The sequence below is a fragment of the Panthera leo genome, chromosome B4 (genome assembly GCF_018350215.1).
Source record: "Panthera leo isolate Ple1 chromosome B4, P.leo_Ple1_pat1.1, whole genome shotgun sequence".
In the NCBI taxonomy this organism is placed as follows: Eukaryota; Metazoa; Chordata; class Mammalia; order Carnivora; family Felidae; genus Panthera; species Panthera leo.
Genome location: NC_056685.1, coordinates 81,457,441 through 81,475,981, shown reverse-complemented (window position 1 = coordinate 81,475,981; position 18,541 = coordinate 81,457,441). Strand labels below are relative to the sequence as shown.

Genomic DNA, 18,541 nt, shown 5'->3' with positions numbered 1-18,541 from the left:
GCCCTTTCATCTCTCTTCTCCTTCTGGGACTCTCATAACGTATGTATTTGTCCACCTGATGGTGTCTCATAAATCCTTTGGACTCTCTTCACTTTTCTTCATTCTATTTTCGTTTTTGCTCCCTGACTCAAACATTTTTTATTGCAGCATATTGACACACAATGTTACATTAATTTCAAGTGTACAACATAGTCATTCAACAAGTCTATATATTGTGCTATGCTCACCACAAGTGTAGCTACCATCTATCACCATTTAATGCTATTATAATGCCATTCACTATATTCCCTATACTGTGCCTTTTATTCCTGTGATTTATTCATTCTGTAGCTTGAAGTCTGTATCTCCAAGTTCACTGATTCATTCTTCTGCTTGAATAAGATTACTATTTAACCACCCTAGATAATTTTTAAAAATTCAGTTGTTATATTATTCAGGTCCAAAATTTCTGTTTGGCTCTTTTTATAGTTTCTGTCTTTTTGTTGATATTTTCACTGTTGTTCATGAATCCTTTTCCTGATTTCATTTAGTTGTCTGTATTCTTATTCAGCATCTCAACACTGTTATTTTGAATTGTTGGGTAATTCAGCATGTTTCCTTAGGGTCACTTGTTGGAGATTTAGTTTGGTCTTTGAGCCATCATTCCCTGTTTTTTATTTACTTACTTACTTGTTTATTTAGTATTGTGCTCTTAAAATTTGGACGTTTGATGTTTATTTATTTTTGACAGAGAGAGGGGGAGAGGGAGAGAAGCAGAGAGAGATGGAGACAGAATCAGAAGCAGGGTCCAGGCTCTGAGCTGTCAGCACAGAACCTGATGCAGGGCTTGAACCCATGAACCGTGAGATCATGACCTAGGCCGAAGTTGGACAGTTAATTGACTGAGCTGCCCAACTGCCCCAAACTTGGGCATTTGAAAAAGAATGGAGTTTGGAGTTTGGATGAAAGATGCTAACATTTTTGTATATGTATAAAATGTCTATGGAAGGACATATAAAAGGACACATAGTGAATGGCTCTATGGCAGGCTGAATAGCAGGGGAAAATGGTGAGGAAGAGACTTATGTCATACTGTTTATAATTTTATTTAAAATTTTATTTTATTAACACTTGCATGTAGTCCATGTGAAAAAAGAGGGATGAAATAAAATGTATACCATAAAAAAAGAATGAAATTATCTCCAGCAATACAGATCAATATCAACTATTTTAAGTAACTTCATTCAGATATAATTCATATAATACATGACTACTAGAGGAAATAGGAAATGAAGATCAGAGTAGTGCGTGACTGATCAAGGAAAATTTACTGAAAGAGATCATTTCTAGCTTGTTCTTGGAAGACATTTTGCTAGTCATAATTATCAACTTAAAAATAATGATGCCTAGGAGTGCCTGAGTGTCCCAGTTGGTTGGGTGGTCTGACTGTGGCTCAGGTCATGGTCTTGTGGTTCATGAGTTCGAGCCCTGTGCTGGGCTCTGTGCTGACAGCTCAGAGCCTGGAGTCTGCTTCAGATTCTCTTGTCTCCCTCCCACTCGTGCTATATCTCTCTCTCAAAAAAATAAATAAATTTAAAAAATGATGCCTCAAATGTATTTCATTCACATTCATATTACGTGTTGGTGGGAACCAGAGGAAATATACAATGATAAACAAGTATACACTAATACACTGAAAACGATATGACATTTGATGAAGGACATTAAGGAAAGTACAAATAAATGGAAAGATATGTTCATGGACTGGAAGTCTTAATAATGTTAAAATTTCCATACTATGAATGGACAGTGATCTGTAGTGATCTACAGAGTCACTGGAATCCCTATCAAAATCTCAATGGTACTTTTCTAAACATAAAAAAAGAAGAAAATTGTCATTAAAAAAATCTCCTATGGAATGGGAAAAAATACTTGCAAACCTAGTATCTGATAAAGGGTTAATCTCCAAAATATGTAGGGGACTTTTACAACTCAGTTGCCACAAACTCATTATATTACTTTAATGAGGAAAGGCACATATTTATTGTCTTTCATACAATAAAAGGGAAGGTAATGATATGAGGGTAGATTTCATAATGAACATTAAAAGTTTTTTGAAAGAAGCCTACACTGACAAATTTTGGATGCAGCCAAGTTGACTAGACTATTAAGAGGAAGAATTTCTGAGTGTCTTCATTCTTACTTTGATAGGGATTTCATTCTTTTGATTGAATTCTTGAAACCTTGCTTCACTTGCTTGTTTCTCAGGATATAAATAAAAGGGACCACAGAATTAATGAGTACTGATACTCCTTTATTAATGGTCACTCCTTCTTTTGCTGAAAACAATCTAGATGAAGATATAGCCACCACTGGTGATAGAAATTGCAATTATGTAGGAAGAGCAGATGGAAAAGTTTTTTTTTGTTTTTTCTGTTGAGGAGAAGGAAACCTGAAGATAGTCTGGATGATGTAAATACAAAGCTGCACCACAGAAATGAGGGCCATGATTAATGTTAGTGAAGCACAGGTAATGATCATTTTCTCTATGTACTATGTATCTTAACATGAAGTTTTTAGGAGAGAGGATGCATCAGAGCCAAAATGACCAATGACAGTGGAGTTACAAAATTCTACCTGAAAGTCCACACAACATCGAGTAAACACAACAATAAATCAGTCAGGCAACAGCCAAGGATAAGGATAGTACAGACCCTTTGGTTCATGATGGTCATATAATGCAGGGGTATACATTAACCACAAAATGATATGTGACATGGCAACCGGGAGAAAAAATTACATTGCTCCAAAAATTATGACAAATATATTTGAGTAGCACAAGCATTGTAAGTAGTGGTATTATCACCAGTGGATATGCTATAAAGGAATCTGGGAACATAAACACTTGTGAGTGAGACTTCTAAGAATGAGAAATTTCTGAGATAAAATACATGGGAATTTTAAAATGAGAATCAATAAATGAAAGCATGATGATAGTCCAATTCCCTATTATTCTCAACATGTATGTGATAAGTAGAAAAATAAAAAGAACCTTCATCTCTGAATTATCAGTCAATCCCAAAAGGATGAATTGGTTTCAGCATGCTGTATAGTTTCTCATTACTAACTTCTGACTTCTCTCCAATCTGCAAGGACAATTTGAGAAATTGAATTTGATGAGAAGAGGGGTCTCTCAATACCACATGGTAATGAATAATGGGTGAAACATAAAGTCATGCCAGATGATATGTGATTTTTTTTTTTTTTTTACTTCTTTCACTTAATCATGTACATTGTCAGTATAATTTTGGCCCTGTCTTTGTTGCAATTAGCAAAAAGAGATTTGCTTAATAACCCTTGCTATTGAATTACATATGAAGCACAGCATTCTTCCACTTCTTTGGTTGTTTTTTCTTTCTAGGAAGAGTGAGCTAGATTAAATGAACACTCTAAGGCAACCTTTTCGCTTTTTCTTCACCTTTCATTATTTTACTTCATTTGATTGACTTACCTGATTGGTACACTTGGGCAAAAACAGAAGAATATTTCTGGCTCAGGTCCCCACTTCACCTAATGGAATGGGTATCCTTCAGTCTCTTTTTAACTTCTCCAGGACAGTTTTCATACTTGTGGACACTGCCCTAACCCAGTGTGGTCTTCGTAGTACTGTAATTACTATTAGAATTTAAACTTGATGGCAAATATAAGTGTTGTTCCTCAATCCTCAAATTTATTCACATTTGAAATGCAGATACTGAGATGGTAGTGATGTTTTCATAATTTGGATCATCACCTTATCTAGAATTTGCCTTCTCTCACCATTATTTGAGTTGGACACATTTTTTCTGTTTTTCTGTTTTCTTACTTAAAGTGATCCAGAAGAGATTCTTCCAGTTAAAAGTCATCTCTTGGCTTTGGGCCCTTTCTCTTGGATCTTGAAACTTTTCTACAAGTATTGATACTTCACAACATATCCTAGGAATCTTTGCACATGTAGATTATTTTGATTCTCATCCAGGAAGAAATGTTGGATCCAGGCTAAAAGTATCATCACAGAAATTGCATACTTTCAGATAGCTTGCCTCAAATTGAAATTTAATGTTACTTTAGTTTTAGTGTCACTGAGGCAAAAATCATAAGCACATTATTTTTTTTATTCTCTCTTAAGCTCCATCCAGTCTACCTGTTACAGTCTCCACTTCAATGCCACCATCTCAATCTCTCATTCACTGCCCGATTCACAACAATAAGGTTCACTGTAATAGCAGAGATTTATGACTATATTTTCTCTTTTTCATGTCTGTACTTTGATTACCTAAACTTTAAGCATCTCTAAGATTACTAATTTCGGTGTCCTATATTCCTCTCCTCATACAGGTAAGTAGAATTCTAAGAAAATGTATTTACCACAGAAAGACGATTAATCATAAAGATGAGCATAATTGATCACACCAGTGTATGATAAAAATTCCATCATGTTGCCGATAATCACTTTTCTGTTTCTTGGTTATTCCATTTTCCTATCCTTCTCCAGCCATACTACCTATAGCATCTGTTCTCTAGGTTTTTACAACCAGTATGCCTATGCTCTTAAAAATATAATCATATTTTATATCCATTACATTTTAAGAAATTTAATAAGATTCGGTGAAGGAAGATAATAGTATTATTAATTACATGCTATTAAGAAATGAGTGGATTGATAGTTATGAATCAAAGATAGTCTTTAAATTTTGAATAATTTGACTTGGGGGTCTGTTGTGTACAACTCTTTGGCTTTTAAGTATGGTTGTCTGTATCCATCCATCCATCTTTTTTTTTTTTTTTTTTTTTTTTCTATTCTGAGTGAGTAATACTGCCACTTCATCTTTCATGATTACTCAGCAAACCCCTTTACTGGTTTCTGGTGAAAACTTGCCTCCAAAGGCAGTAAGATTAATTTGGATAGTGAGATAATTTAAGCTTGACATAATTTTGAATTAGGCCAAGTAAGCCCCTTGTATTTTCAGTCAACCCCTTTCTGTAACTTTTTTTCACTTTGCTTGTTTGGCCTGAGACAGGGAACTTCGCTGGGGATCATGCTTTTTAATCTTCCTTTACCATATTTATTTGGGGGTTTCATTTTTTCGTACTAACCCAGATGCAGAATAAAAATAAACAATAAGCTTACTAAATTGTAGGTCCTGCTTTATTTTCGCTAATGCCATTTTTGACTGCTTAGTGTTTCTTTAGAGAAGAAAGGAAGCCAGATGTTGGGGACTCTAACATACACAAAGTGGGATAATGACCGATACACAGCTTTCCTCAGATATTGCTAACTCATTTGTATTAGTAGCTACAGATGTTTCCAATGTTCAACCAGTGGTCCCGGGACTGTAGATTTTTCTTTATGAAGACAATAACTCATCCTGTAGCTCTGGGATTTATTGGCTTGATCACAAAAGGGGGTATTGGACTTGACTAATGGAAAAGACCACATGTTAGGATAATTATACCCTAGAATTTATTGCTGAGCCACTCAAGGAATGATAAAAAGGCTAATTTGTGTTGTAGGATAGGATTATCTCTCTATTCCATCCATCAACTATTTGGCAATCTCCTGAATCTGCTCAATATCCAAGGATTCACAATAATTATTAGGAGGAAATACAGGCAAATATGATGCTCAGAGTGATGAGTAATTTGTTGTTTATCATTCCAATTTTGCATTTTTTTGGTAAAAGATAAGATTTTTGACCTTTTATTTTTATCAGCTGTTGTGATATATACTGAAGGACTGAAGAATTTTCATTCACTCCAGCAAGATTTTATTCTAAAGTGTTCTTCCCCATTCCTCTGCTCAATCCAAATCTACCAACCAATAGCTACTAAACCATGGCTCCAGGCTTGCAACCCCTTCATTCTATCCCATGATTAACACAGATCAGTTTACTCGTACTTTGTGAGAATTTGAGTGGCAAAAACTTTTCAGTAAATAAGTGAACTTTGAGCCATTTCAAAAATCTTCCCTGTAAATCTTTAGCCTTCTTTCTCATCTCATAACGGTTGTCTTGAGTTGTCCTTATGTTAAAACCTTTAAATAGAAGTGTAGGCTAATAGGTTTTGATTTTTTCTTTCTTCATATTGTTTGGCGATAAGGAGGTGGGAAGAAAGATAATGCTGGTAATCTTATATTTACTAATAGGCAAAGCCAGCTTTGCTCATAATGTAACTTACTTACAGGTCAAGTGCCATTTGGAAATAGCTTAAAAGTACTGTGAATTCACCTCATGAAATTTCCAAATTTCTACACAAAAATTAAAGGACAAGCACAAAATATGCCCCCAAATGAACGCTACTCCAACCTAGCAACATTTAATCATTTTTTTCTTCCTGAAAATTTTCAAAGTAGTTATTAAAACTTAAAGTGTAATACTTAGTTTTCTGACAGTAATTCATAGCTTCTGTTGAAAGTTTCACCCAAAATGACCTTGGGACCTGAGTGCAAGTAAAAGTTACAATGAAAGATTTTTAGTAGAGGTGTATACATACAGTGACTATGTGTTTTCAGAAAACTACATTCGCAAAAGCCCTAAGAATGCAGAGATCTTAAAAATGTTTTATTCAGGTACCGTCACTGGAAATTGTTTCCCATTGCAAAGTTAGGAAATAACTTTTTACATTTAGTAGGTTACAGGGAAGTAAAACTGACACAGAGGGAAAGGAATACCAAAAATGGATTATGGAAGATTTGATGGCCTGATCTTTTTGAACGTGGAGATAGGGTACCTGTAATTTTTAAACTATCAATGACTTCTATTATATTTGTTCAATATGCTATGGGTGCATAAGAATCAAGTGAAAAATAAACAAGAGTGCCCTTTGTGATTACTATATTAGAGCTGGTAATGAATCTTCTAATGAACTAGGACACACAACAAAAATACATGTAGCAGTGGGACCATTTCCTAAGAGACATAGTAGCATACCATAGCATTAAATATATAAAGAACCACAACAATAATATTAAAACAAAGTAAATGCCTGACTTCTCTTCTAAGGCAATCGGATGTAAGAATTTGTTATAAATAGTGCTTTTATGATCATTCAAGTATATATTATGTTTTCCTCCTTGATTTTGGTATGGTGGATTTTTTCTTTTTTTAATTAAAAGTTTACTTTGATATAATTATAGATTCACATGCACTTATAATAGATAACACAGAATAAATCATGCATGTTCTTTCCAGTTTCTTGCAATGGTCACATCTTATGAGACACATCAGGACATTGGCAATCACACAATCTAAGTATAAGAAAGTTTCCCTCATTTTGCTCTTTTGTAGTCATTGAAACCTCCATTTTCCTTACCCATTCCATCACTGGCATGCACTAATTTGTTCTCCATTTCTGTAATTTTGGTATTATATAAGCAAGTTAATAGAGTACATGACTGTTGGGATTGGCTTTTTCACTTGGCATAATTCCCTGGAGATTAATCCAAGCTGTTGTATCAGTAACTTGTTTCTTTATACTACTATGTATGATGTCCTTCTGGAGAGAACAGTCCTGGTGGCCTTCCATCCTGGGAATGAAACTGCTTTCAGTTTCTTACTGCTCCATCCGTTTCCTTCAGGACATTCTTATGGCGCCTCTGGCTTCTTCTCCAACACTGTGGCTTGATTTTCAATTGCACATATAGAACTTGGGGAGTTGTGAATAAGGATTTTTTTTTTCAGGGGAAGTTGAGGTGAGGTTGAAGATTTATAGGAATTGGTGGGCTGAACAAAATTTTCTATTAAATGGCAAATAAGTGAATTCCCCATTTGTTATAAAACATTGATGTAGTTCTAACTTGAGTTGTTAGTGTGAGATATAGGTGGACAGAAGGCACAGGCTTCTTTACATTTTCATCCTTTCAAGTACAGTCATGGACAAAGAGGGAAATTGTAGAGGGATGGATGAATTCGATTTTCCTGGCTGGCCAACAAGTTTAAAAGTTACCTTCTAGAGATATCTGGGTAGATGAAGACAATGTAGCTGCATAGCAACCTGCCTCTCATTATTTCTTCCCAAATGATACAAAAAATAGAAAAGTAAATTCTACACCAGAGGTGGGCAGACTTTTTCTGTAAAAGGCTAGATAGTAAATATTTTTGGCTTTTGGGGCCATGAGGTCTCTGTTAAGCTACTCAAATCTGCCATTAAGAGCAGCCATAGATAACATGCAGATGAGTGGGGGTGGACATGTTTCAATAAAGGTTTATTTACTAGACCCAGTGGTGGATAGATTTTACCCTCAGCTCTTATTTTTCTCACTCTTGCTCTAAACTGTGGCCCTTACTGCTGAGGTACTCCTAAGTGGCTTTCCTGGTGTTCAGCTAGACGTCTGTGGTTTGAAGACATATTAACAAGGTCTTTTCACTTTTTCTGGGCCCAGACTCCAAGCCCACAGACTACTCAGCCTCTAGTATCTTTGTTGAACTCTCAGCCTTATTACTCATGTGCAAACATGGACTACACTTGTTCCTCAGCCAAGGCATAAATGGGAAACTTCTGCCCAGATTCCAGCTCAGTGTAGTCTTGACCTGAGGATAGTAACCACTTCAGCTGATTTGATCTTTGCCAACTCAATTCAGAGAGACAATCATGTTGAGGTTAGTCTCTGTGTCACACTGTAGACTAAGCTAGTGTTAATTGTGGATACGTTTATTGAAATCTCTCTTTCTAAAAAGGTACAGTTTTGAGTTTCTTGTTGTCAAATTTCTTCATAAAATTGATTCAGTTTCATGATGATTTAAAGCAGAGAACATGGGCTCAAATTAGTTACTCTGACAGAGCTGGAAGCAAAAGTCTTCTTTTTAATCTTGTTTTATTTTGTGTGTGTGTGCGTGTGGGTATGAGTGCTTGCAAGTTGTTGTCAAGCAGTTGTGGTCAAAACTTTTCTCCTCTTTCTTGATGAAAATCTAAATATTCTAGCTTGCTTATGTCTTTAGTATATCATATTTGTTTCCAGATTCCTAGTATTTATTTTCTTACTTTGGTTGCAATATGTTTTAATTTTACTTGATAGGCCCATTTTGAGTTATTTTATTTTAGAGTTTATCTTAATACCTTAAAACATAGATGAAACATTTTTTCTATATTTCAAATGTTTCCTTTGGCATATTTACATATGCAAATTGAAGGAGTTTAGAAAAACTATTGATCCAAAGATTTCTCAGGACTCATAGACACTGTATTTCACATTTCATATAATCAATCTCTTTTTGAATAATATTAGAAAAGCTTAGAAATGGAAGAAGATTTTATTTCTTGGAAACGAAATCTCATGTTCCTTCAATTGAAGAAGTAAGTCAACCTGACTGAACTAGTTAGAACTTCCAGAAAAAAATGCTAAGGAACAAATCATTGTTTTCATTAATTTTTCAAATTCAATGTGCTCTTACTTGTAAGGTAAATGCAATTTTTTTAATTGTGTCATTGAAAGCTTGTTTCACTTGCTTGTTCCTCAAAGTATAAATGAAAGGGTTCAACAAAGGAGCAACAGATGTAGTAAGCACGGATACCCCTTTATTGATGCCCACCTGTTCTTTGGCTGAAGGCTTGATATAGATGAAAATACAGCTGCCGTATGTGATGGAAATAACAATCATGTGAGATGAACAAGTGGAGAAAGCTTTTTTCCTTTGGGAAGCAGAAGGGAATCTTAGAATTGTCCTGATGATATATATGTAGGAAAGAATGACACCAATCAGTGTAATAATGAATATCAATACTGCACAGATTATAACTGTCTGTTCTATAAGCCACGTATCTGAGCATGAAATCTTAAAAAGAGGAAATGGGTCACAGCCAAAATGGTCAATGGCATTGGAGTCACAGAATTCCAGCTGGAGGCCCATACTGAGTGGTGTGACGATGATCATCAACCCAGAGATCCAGCAACAGAAGACAAAGATGGTACAGAATTTGTTGTTCATGATGGTCATGTAATGAAGGGGTTTGCAGATGGCCACATAGCGGTCATAGGACATGGCTGCCAGGAGAAAAAATTCTGTGGCCCCCAAAACCCCAATAAGAAATACTTGGCTAACACAAGCATTATAGGTAATCGTTTTATCTCCAGTTGATAAGCTGTACAAGAATCTGGGAATACATACTGTTGTGAATAAGATTTCTAAAATGGAGAAATTTCGAAGAAAAACATACATAGGTGTTTTAAGATGAAAATCCATGAATGTAAGAATGATAATGGTCAGATTTCCAGTCATGCTCAGCACATAGGTGAGAAATAAGAAGATAAAAAGGAGAACTTGCAGCTGTGGGTCCTCTGTAAGTCCCAACAAGATGAATGTTGTTATTGCTGTGTGATTTCTCATTGCTACCTTTGATGTTTTAAGCAATCTACGTGTAAAACTAAAACGTCAAAGAGGAAGTGTCTAAACAGAAAACAAGACAGAAATCAATGAAACAGAAAACAAAAGGCAAGAGTGAAGTTTAAAGGAATCAAGAGCTGATTTTTAGAAAGGATAAATAACATTCATACAACTGTTGTGAAAAAAAGGAAAAGATAAGATTTATCAGGAATGAGAGCAATGATAACATTACATATTATAAAGCTGTTAAGATAAAAATGAAATATTTTGAAAACATCTGCAGAGTAGATTTGATAACTTAAATGAATTCTTTGAAAGGTACAATTTACCAAAGCTAATTCAAGATGAAATATCTAACCTAGATAGCCCTGTATCTATTGAAGTAAACAAACATATAGTTAAATCATCTCACAAAGAGAACTCCAGGCTCAGGTGGCTTAATTGTAGATTTCTACTGAAAATTTAAGCCAAAAACACCAGTTCTATATAATTCCTTTCATAAAGTTGATTGTTGAAAGCAAAAATTATAACATTATCTAATGGAGTTTCTGATGTATATAAACATAATATAAATGATAATCACAATAAAAAGGGAAGAGTTCAGGGTCCTATATAGTAATATATTTTCTAAATTCTACCTCCATTGGTAAGATATTGATTCAAGTTTGTGAAATGTTTACTGTTTATAAGTCACAAACTTTTAAGAAATGATATAGTCAAAAACATATAAATTAAAATGACTACACTAAAGTGGTTAATTTTAGTCCAGAAAATAGGAAACAAAAGAAAGAACAACAATGGGGACAAACAAAAATCAAGTAACAAAATGATAAACAGAAGTCGAAACATAAATGATTACATTATATAAAATAATCAAAACATACCACACTGATTAAAAGGTAGAGATTATAAAATGTATTTTGATGTATATCTTAAATTGATAAGAACAGATACTACACTTGATCTTAGCCAAAAGGCCAAGAAGCAATAAGATGTGTTTAAAAATCACCCACCTAGATGCTATATTTAAACACCTCACTTCAAATATTACTTCTGTAAAGAATAGAACAATGAGTACCATGTGAACCATAATCAAGAGAATGTTGGAGTAGCTATGTTAGTATTACCACCAAAGAAAATTAACAAGCGTATAGAGGAAATTACATATTATCTGATAAATAAGCCAATTCACTAAGAACACCAAGAGATTCTATTTATGTATTTAACAGAGCATCAAAATATAAAAAGAATAAACTGGCATAAATGAAAGAAGAAACATAAATTGGCAATCATAGTTGGAGATTGTCTTACTAATTGATGGAACTAGTTGGTTTAAAGTCAATAAAGGCATAGAAAAACTATACAATTTATTTATTTTGAGAGGTGGGGAGAGGAATAGAGAGAGAGAGGGAGAGGGAATCCCGAGCAGGGTCTGCACTGTCAGTGCAGAGCCTGACGTGGGACTCAATCTCAGGAACTGCAAGATTATGACCTGAGTCAAAATCAAGACTGAGATGCTTAACCAAGTGAGCCACCCAGGTACTCCTCCATCTCCTTTTATTAGGCAAGTATTACTATGATAGCAAAACCAAACAAAGATATTACATAAAAAGGAAAACTACTGAATGATATCGTCTACTGGTAAGATAGAAATTTTCCACAAAAGAATAGTAAATCAAGCTCATTATACTCAATAACTTTATGAGAATAACACATCATGAGAAGGTGACGTTTATCGCAGGAATTCAATGTTGGTTCAATATTTATGTATGTATGTATGTTTTATTTATTTTCAAGACAGAGAGAAACAGTGCATGAGCAGGGGAGGGGCAGAGAGAGAGAGGGAGACACAGAATCTGAAGCAGGCTCCAGGCTCTGAGCTGTCAGCATAGAGCCCGACATGGGGCTCGACCCCACAAATGGTGAGACCATGACCTGAACTGAAGTCGGACACTCAGCCAACTGAGCCACCCAGGCACCCTTTTATTTATTTATTTTTTAAGTTTTTATTTAAATCCTAGTTAGTTAACATAAGTGTAATATTAGTTTCAGGAGTAGAATTTAGTGATTCATTACTTACATATAACAACTAGTGCTCATCACAAGTTCCCTCCTTAATATCCATCACCCATCTAGCCCATCCCCTGCCCATGGTTCAGTATATTTTAAATCAATGTATTCTCCATAATAACAGAAAAAGGGAGAATGAATAATTTCTTCTGAATAGTTTCAGGAAAAAATCTTTGACAAAATTCTACACTTATTTAGGTTAAAAATTTCTTGGAGCACCTGTGTGGAGCTGTTAGTTAAGTATCCAACTCTTGGATCTCAGCTCAGGTCATGATCTCATAATTCATGAGCCCAAGCCTCACTTGAGATTCTCTCTCTCCTTCTCTCTGACAATCCCCCACTTGGGATCTCTCAATCAAAAATAAAGAAACTTAAAAAAAATTAAAAAATTTCTCAGTAAAGTAGAAGCAGAGAAAACTATCTCAATGTGAAAAGGACACCTACTTATAAAAAACAAAACAAAACTTCTGCTAATATCAAATATAAGGAGAAAAGCCTAAAAACTTTCCTCTAAAATCATGAACTATGCAAACATGACTACTTCATAGTTCATATTCAACAATGTGCTGGAGTTCCTAGCCAATAAAATAAGGTGAGAAAAAATGGTGACATTGTGATTAGAAATAAAGGAGTTAAATCATGTTCCCTTGATAACATGATTGGGTAGATATAGAATCCTAAGTAATCTACAAAATATCCTTTAATGAGTAAGTGAGTTTAGCAAAAGCAAAAGATAGAGTGTCAATATAAGTGTGTATATATCTGTATATGTATACGAACAATAAGCATTTGACCTTGAAATTTTTTATTTATTTGTTTTTTGAACTCAAAAATATTTAAAGATGTCATTTATAGCACCATTTAAACATGAAATACTTGGGCATAATATGAACAAATTATAATATAGCAATACAATGGAAACTTTAAAACACTGACATTGAGATATGAATAAACATAGAACTCATTGGAATAGAACAATGTATATTGAAATAGAGTATCGTAAGGCAAACTGAGGAGAAAAATAATGTCTTCTCACAAATGGTGCTACTACAATAAGATATACATATGGATAAAAATGAACACAATGAAAAATAAACTTGAAATAGATTATAGACTTAATAAAAAATGATTTCTCAAAAGATACTGTTAAAAAATGAAAAGAAATGCCCTGTATTAAGAGAAGAAATTTATAAAACATACATCTGACAAAGGTCATGTATTTAGTGTGTGTATATATAATATATATAGAGAAAACATATATGAAAAAATATTGTGGGTATATTTTATATATATGAAATGTATATTATTTTAATATATGTATGCATAATATGATAAAGATACAAAATAACATCTATATGCACATACTCATATACACATACTTAACTAAAAAAATGGTCATATATGAACATATACTTCACATAGGAAGATTCATGAATATCAAATGTGCACATGAAAAGATGCTCAACATCATTAGTCATTAAGGAAATAAAAACTAAATGATAATAAGACATTGCTAAACATTGGTTAGAATAGTAAAAATTAAACGTACTAACAATAGCAAGTGTGGTAAAAATGAGGTAATTGAAATTTTCGTATATTTCTGGTGGAAATATAAAATAGTAAAACTACTTTTTTAGTTTTATAGTTTATTATAAAATTAAAAATGTATCTATTATATAATACGGTAAACCCATCCCTAAGAATTTACCTAAGAGGAAAAAAAAATATGTTCTTAGAAAGATTTAATAATTGCAACTTTATTCATAATAACCAAAAGAGGAATGTAATACAAGTAAACATTGAGAAGTGGAAAAATGGTATATTTTTACATGGAATGCTACATAGCAACAAAAAGAATAAAGAATTCATATATGTGATAATGTGGATAAATCTTAAAGTAGTATCAAGGGAAAATATATACACATTAAAGAGAAAATACTTTAAGATTTAATTTAATCAGAAAAGACAAACCAAATCTATTATGAAGGATTAACTGGGAAAGAGCACACACATTTACAAGTGATAGAAATTTGGGTATCTTGAATGCATTAGTAGTTATAAAGAGGTATATACACATTTGTCAAAACTCAATGGAATGCTACACTTAAGTGCATTTTATTGTATATATGTAAGTTATACTTGAATAAAAGTGATTTAAATAAGACCAGTCACATAGTGGGGGAAGATATTTGTAATCATTAAGGACTGTAATAAGAATTTATAAAATTTATTACAAACCAATAGGAAAACAAAACCCAACCTAATAACAATTAGACTACTTTCTTCACTAAAAAGCATATCTAAAGGCCAGTGAACATGTGAAGTGTGAACTTTCTATTACTTAGGGAAAAAGAAATTAAATTCACAGCTACTGCACAACCATGAGAATAAGTGACATTAAACAGATGGACCATACCAAGTATCTTGAAGATTAGAGTGTACATTCATATAAACACTATGAGAACTTTTTGAATATATTTATTAAGCTGATGTCCAGATAACTGTGAAACAGGAAATTATGATCCTAGGTATTTACGCAATCAAAATGTATACATATGTATGCAAAATATATGGTTGTTTAAGAAAGGTTTAGCCTCATTATTCTCAATAATCCAAAAACTTGAAATATAAAAATGTCCATTAATGACATGAATCAGTTTTTAAATTGTGATATATTCATAAAATGGACGAGTATAGTAATGAAGATAAAACTAATATTGCTACATGCAATAGCATGAAAAGTTCTCACAAACATAATTTTGAATGAAGATACGAGACACAAAAGAATACGTAGAGTATGATCATTTACGCGAATTTCACAAATAAGCAAAACTTAACTCTGGAGTTAGAAATCAGGATAGTGTCTCTATTCAGGGAGGATTGTGAGGGTATGGACTAGGTCTAGGTTTAGGTTATAAGGCTTAAATGATGCCATTCGTGTGCAATATACAGAACTTTGCCCTTATGATTTGTTCACTTTTCTGTAATGTTAAACTATTGCAAAATTTAACAATTAAAAAAAAGGCAAACCCTGAGATTTCACCATTTTATCCGACACTTTAGTGTTCTATAATAGTTCCTTATTTCTATACTTCTTAGTAATGCACCAAACCCTTTTACATACATTCAGCTTATTAAAATATGAGGCAATGCTTGTCACAAGTTGTATTCATTAGCCTAGCTCAGGTTAACATCCAGCCAATCACTGAATTTCAAAGACCATGCCATTTAAGTGAATTAATGTATCTGTGTGTGTGTGTGTGTGTGTGTGTGTGTGTGTGTGTGTGTGTATGTACACATCTTTATTCAGTCTCCTCTCCTCTACCCCTCTATCTTTCATTCATTACTCAGGCTGCCAAAACCTGGCATCTTTATCCACTAATGTACTATCACCACTCTTGCTCAATTCATTATTATTACTCTGCTTTTAGAAGGCCTCCTTCCATCCTATTGCTCACATCTGGATAAGGCTATTTAGACTCTACATCCTTAATATGTTATTAAAAAAAAAAGTTCATCTCTTCCATTCCTACTTTAGATCACTTTGATCTCATATTCGATATGAAGCATTCATACTCTAATTGGACTTCCTGTCTCCTGTTTTGATCATTTTAATTCTCACTGCACCTAGAGTAAGTTCTGAGACACCATCTCAATTCCTATAGACTAGGCTGGCTACATCTCCACCGTATTCCTATATCCATCATCCCTACATCAGAGCTGTATTGAATGACTTATTTACTGTTTGTCATCCTATTAGACTGTGACACTCTTGACAGAGCCCATCTTATTCTCAGTAGTAGACTCAGATCTTATCACATTTCCTGGAATATAATAGTTTCTCTGTATGTTAATTAAACACATAGATATCTACAAAGACCAGAATATATCCTCTACTTATATTTTAAGATTCTACTTCACAGAAGTCCTTTAATTCCTGTGGTTCATATGGAAGATACTACACTAATGTTGAAAGATCTTCCTTCCATATAAAAATTTGTATCATGCTCCCCTAACCCTTCAGTGCCCCATTTTTTGAGTATTAGAATATAGTCTCTCAGGCTGGGCGTTTCATCGACTCTGCCTGGTCAGAGTTCCATGGGACATTTCATTTAAATTCTAATGTAGACCATGTGAAAAAAAATAGACATCATAAAAAAATAAGAATGAGGTAATGAGGTCTTTAAAAAGTTCTAGATATGAGCTAATGATAGTTTTCTATAATATTCTATTTACCTGAACTTGTTGCTAGGAAGTCCCTTAATTGTATGGGGTTACTCTTTGATTTTACTGACTATATATAGGGCAAACTACTGAGACTGTAGTTCAGTTAGAATGGACTTAGCATTTCTGTTGTATGGTGTGGTGTGAGATAGCTAGTTTCAACCAAAGCCTGCTTCTGGGTTCCTTCTTTGACAAAACGGTCTTGGATGGACCTATGTAACCAAAAGTAGCATTCAGAATCTCTAGACACTATCAGAGAGGATGAATGCTGAATTATGCTTATGGGCAAAAAACTTTGTCTAAATGCGGTTATTCTATTCTCTTCTGCAGAGGCACACCTGAAACACCTGTAGTAGCTCAAATAAGAAGCACAGAATTGTTACCCAAAACCCACCTTCCTTTCTTCTTCCAGTCATGCTTCCTTCATTCCCTATTGTAGCCTCCAGTAAAAGTCCCTGCTGACCCTGGATATCATCCTAGGATGCAGAATAACCCTTTGCCTTCTATTTACCTGCTTCAGAAACATGCCTCAGAAACATTCTGACAAATTAATTATATTGCAGATGTAACTTATTAATTTTTAACATGCCTAGACATCAAAACTGTTTAAAAAAACAAGATCTTTTTTAGTTGAAGAGATGTATTTGTACAATTGAGATGGCGTGTGTGTGTGTGTGTGTGTGTGTGTGTGTGTGTGTGTGTGAGTGTGTGTATGTGCATGTGCTGGCAGTTAGGGCAATAGATACTGCATTATATGCTTATCAAATGTGACCATTTTATTGTTCACATATTTAACCAATTCATAAAGCAGGCTTAGAAATCTCTTCATTTGCTTCCATGATTAATATTCTCGAGAAAGAAATAACATTCAAGAAATGAAATTAATTTCTCATACCCTTATGAACTATCCAAATTTTTAATACACACATGCATTTATAAAAATGAATGTTTGTATATAAATGTGTATATATGGAAATATATATATACACACACACATGCACACACACACACTTAGGAAAGTGACAGGAAATATTTTGATTACTTTTTCAAATTTCGTAATAGAAAAAATTGATTTGAGAAATATGAACATACTTACAGTTTAGTCTCTCATTCAGGCCCCAGTTTTCTTTCCACACAGATCCTCAGTGGAACTCACAATAAATAAGAATTATCAGTAGTGACATGGATATAATGTAGTCATGCTTTCTCACTGTCACTCAAAGGTAACAGTAGAAACGCATACACAACCTATATCAATTTTTATATCCTTAGGTCTAACATTTATCACAAATTACAGTATCTGCCTAAATTAGAAAAGGAGCTATTTCTGCATAATCTGATTAGCTATATAGAAGGAAAGACTAGTAAACAGGCAAGGAAAACCAGAAATTCTTTGATTTTTGAAAAGTCGATGATGTGACCAATTTTAGTGTGGGGTGGTTTCCTTAAAGTTTCACCAAGAAATGATTGAAGATGCTTTACATAGGCAACCTGTTATGTAGGTAAGATCACCTAAGTTAAAAAAAAAAAAACAAAAAACAAGTGTCCTTGGTGAGCCTACTTTGAAGTCACTAATGAATGGACAATGTAATTGGTATAGAAAAGTAAAAGAAAACAAAAGCTGACTGATTCACCTAGGAATAGGGACATGTCCTTGGAGATTGGAAGATGCATTAATAACACAAGGTCAGGGTGTATTATCAGTGTATTAAGTCTTTGCCAAAATGATGATCTGAATAATATTATGTTCTTTTGTTCACTTTAATTCACATTTTGTTGACTGCTCATGATATATAGCAATTTTCAAATGTTTATTGGCAATTTATGCTTTATTTATGAGTATAATACTACTATTCTTTCAATGTTATTTTAACAAAAGTGATACCTTATTCTTTTCTAAGATATTTTTA

The 18,541-nt window shown here is 33.6% G+C and overlaps 1 protein-coding gene and 2 pseudogenes across 1 annotated transcript; all 3 read right to left on the bottom strand.

Moving 5' to 3' along the window:
* Window positions 1-2,178: 2,178 nt before the first annotated feature.
* On the bottom strand, window positions 2,179-3,100 carry LOC122224016 (annotated as a pseudogene).
* Window positions 3,101-9,392: 6,292 nt separating this feature from the next.
* Window positions 9,393-10,340, bottom strand: LOC122225406 (olfactory receptor 6C2-like). Its single transcript, XM_042948315.1, has one exon. The coding sequence runs from the start codon at window positions 10,338-10,340 to the stop codon at window positions 9,393-9,395; it is 948 nt and encodes a 315-aa protein (XP_042804249.1).
* Window positions 10,341-11,231: 891 nt separating this feature from the next.
* Window positions 11,232-11,326, bottom strand: LOC122225770 (annotated as a pseudogene).
* Between the last annotated feature and the right edge of the window lie 7,215 nt (window positions 11,327-18,541).

What these genes read in the sequence shown, in the direction of transcription:
- LOC122225406 (XM_042948315.1), bottom strand. Translation starts at nt 10,340, where the DNA reads ATGAGAAATCACACAGCAATAACAACATTCATCTTGTTGGGACTTACA.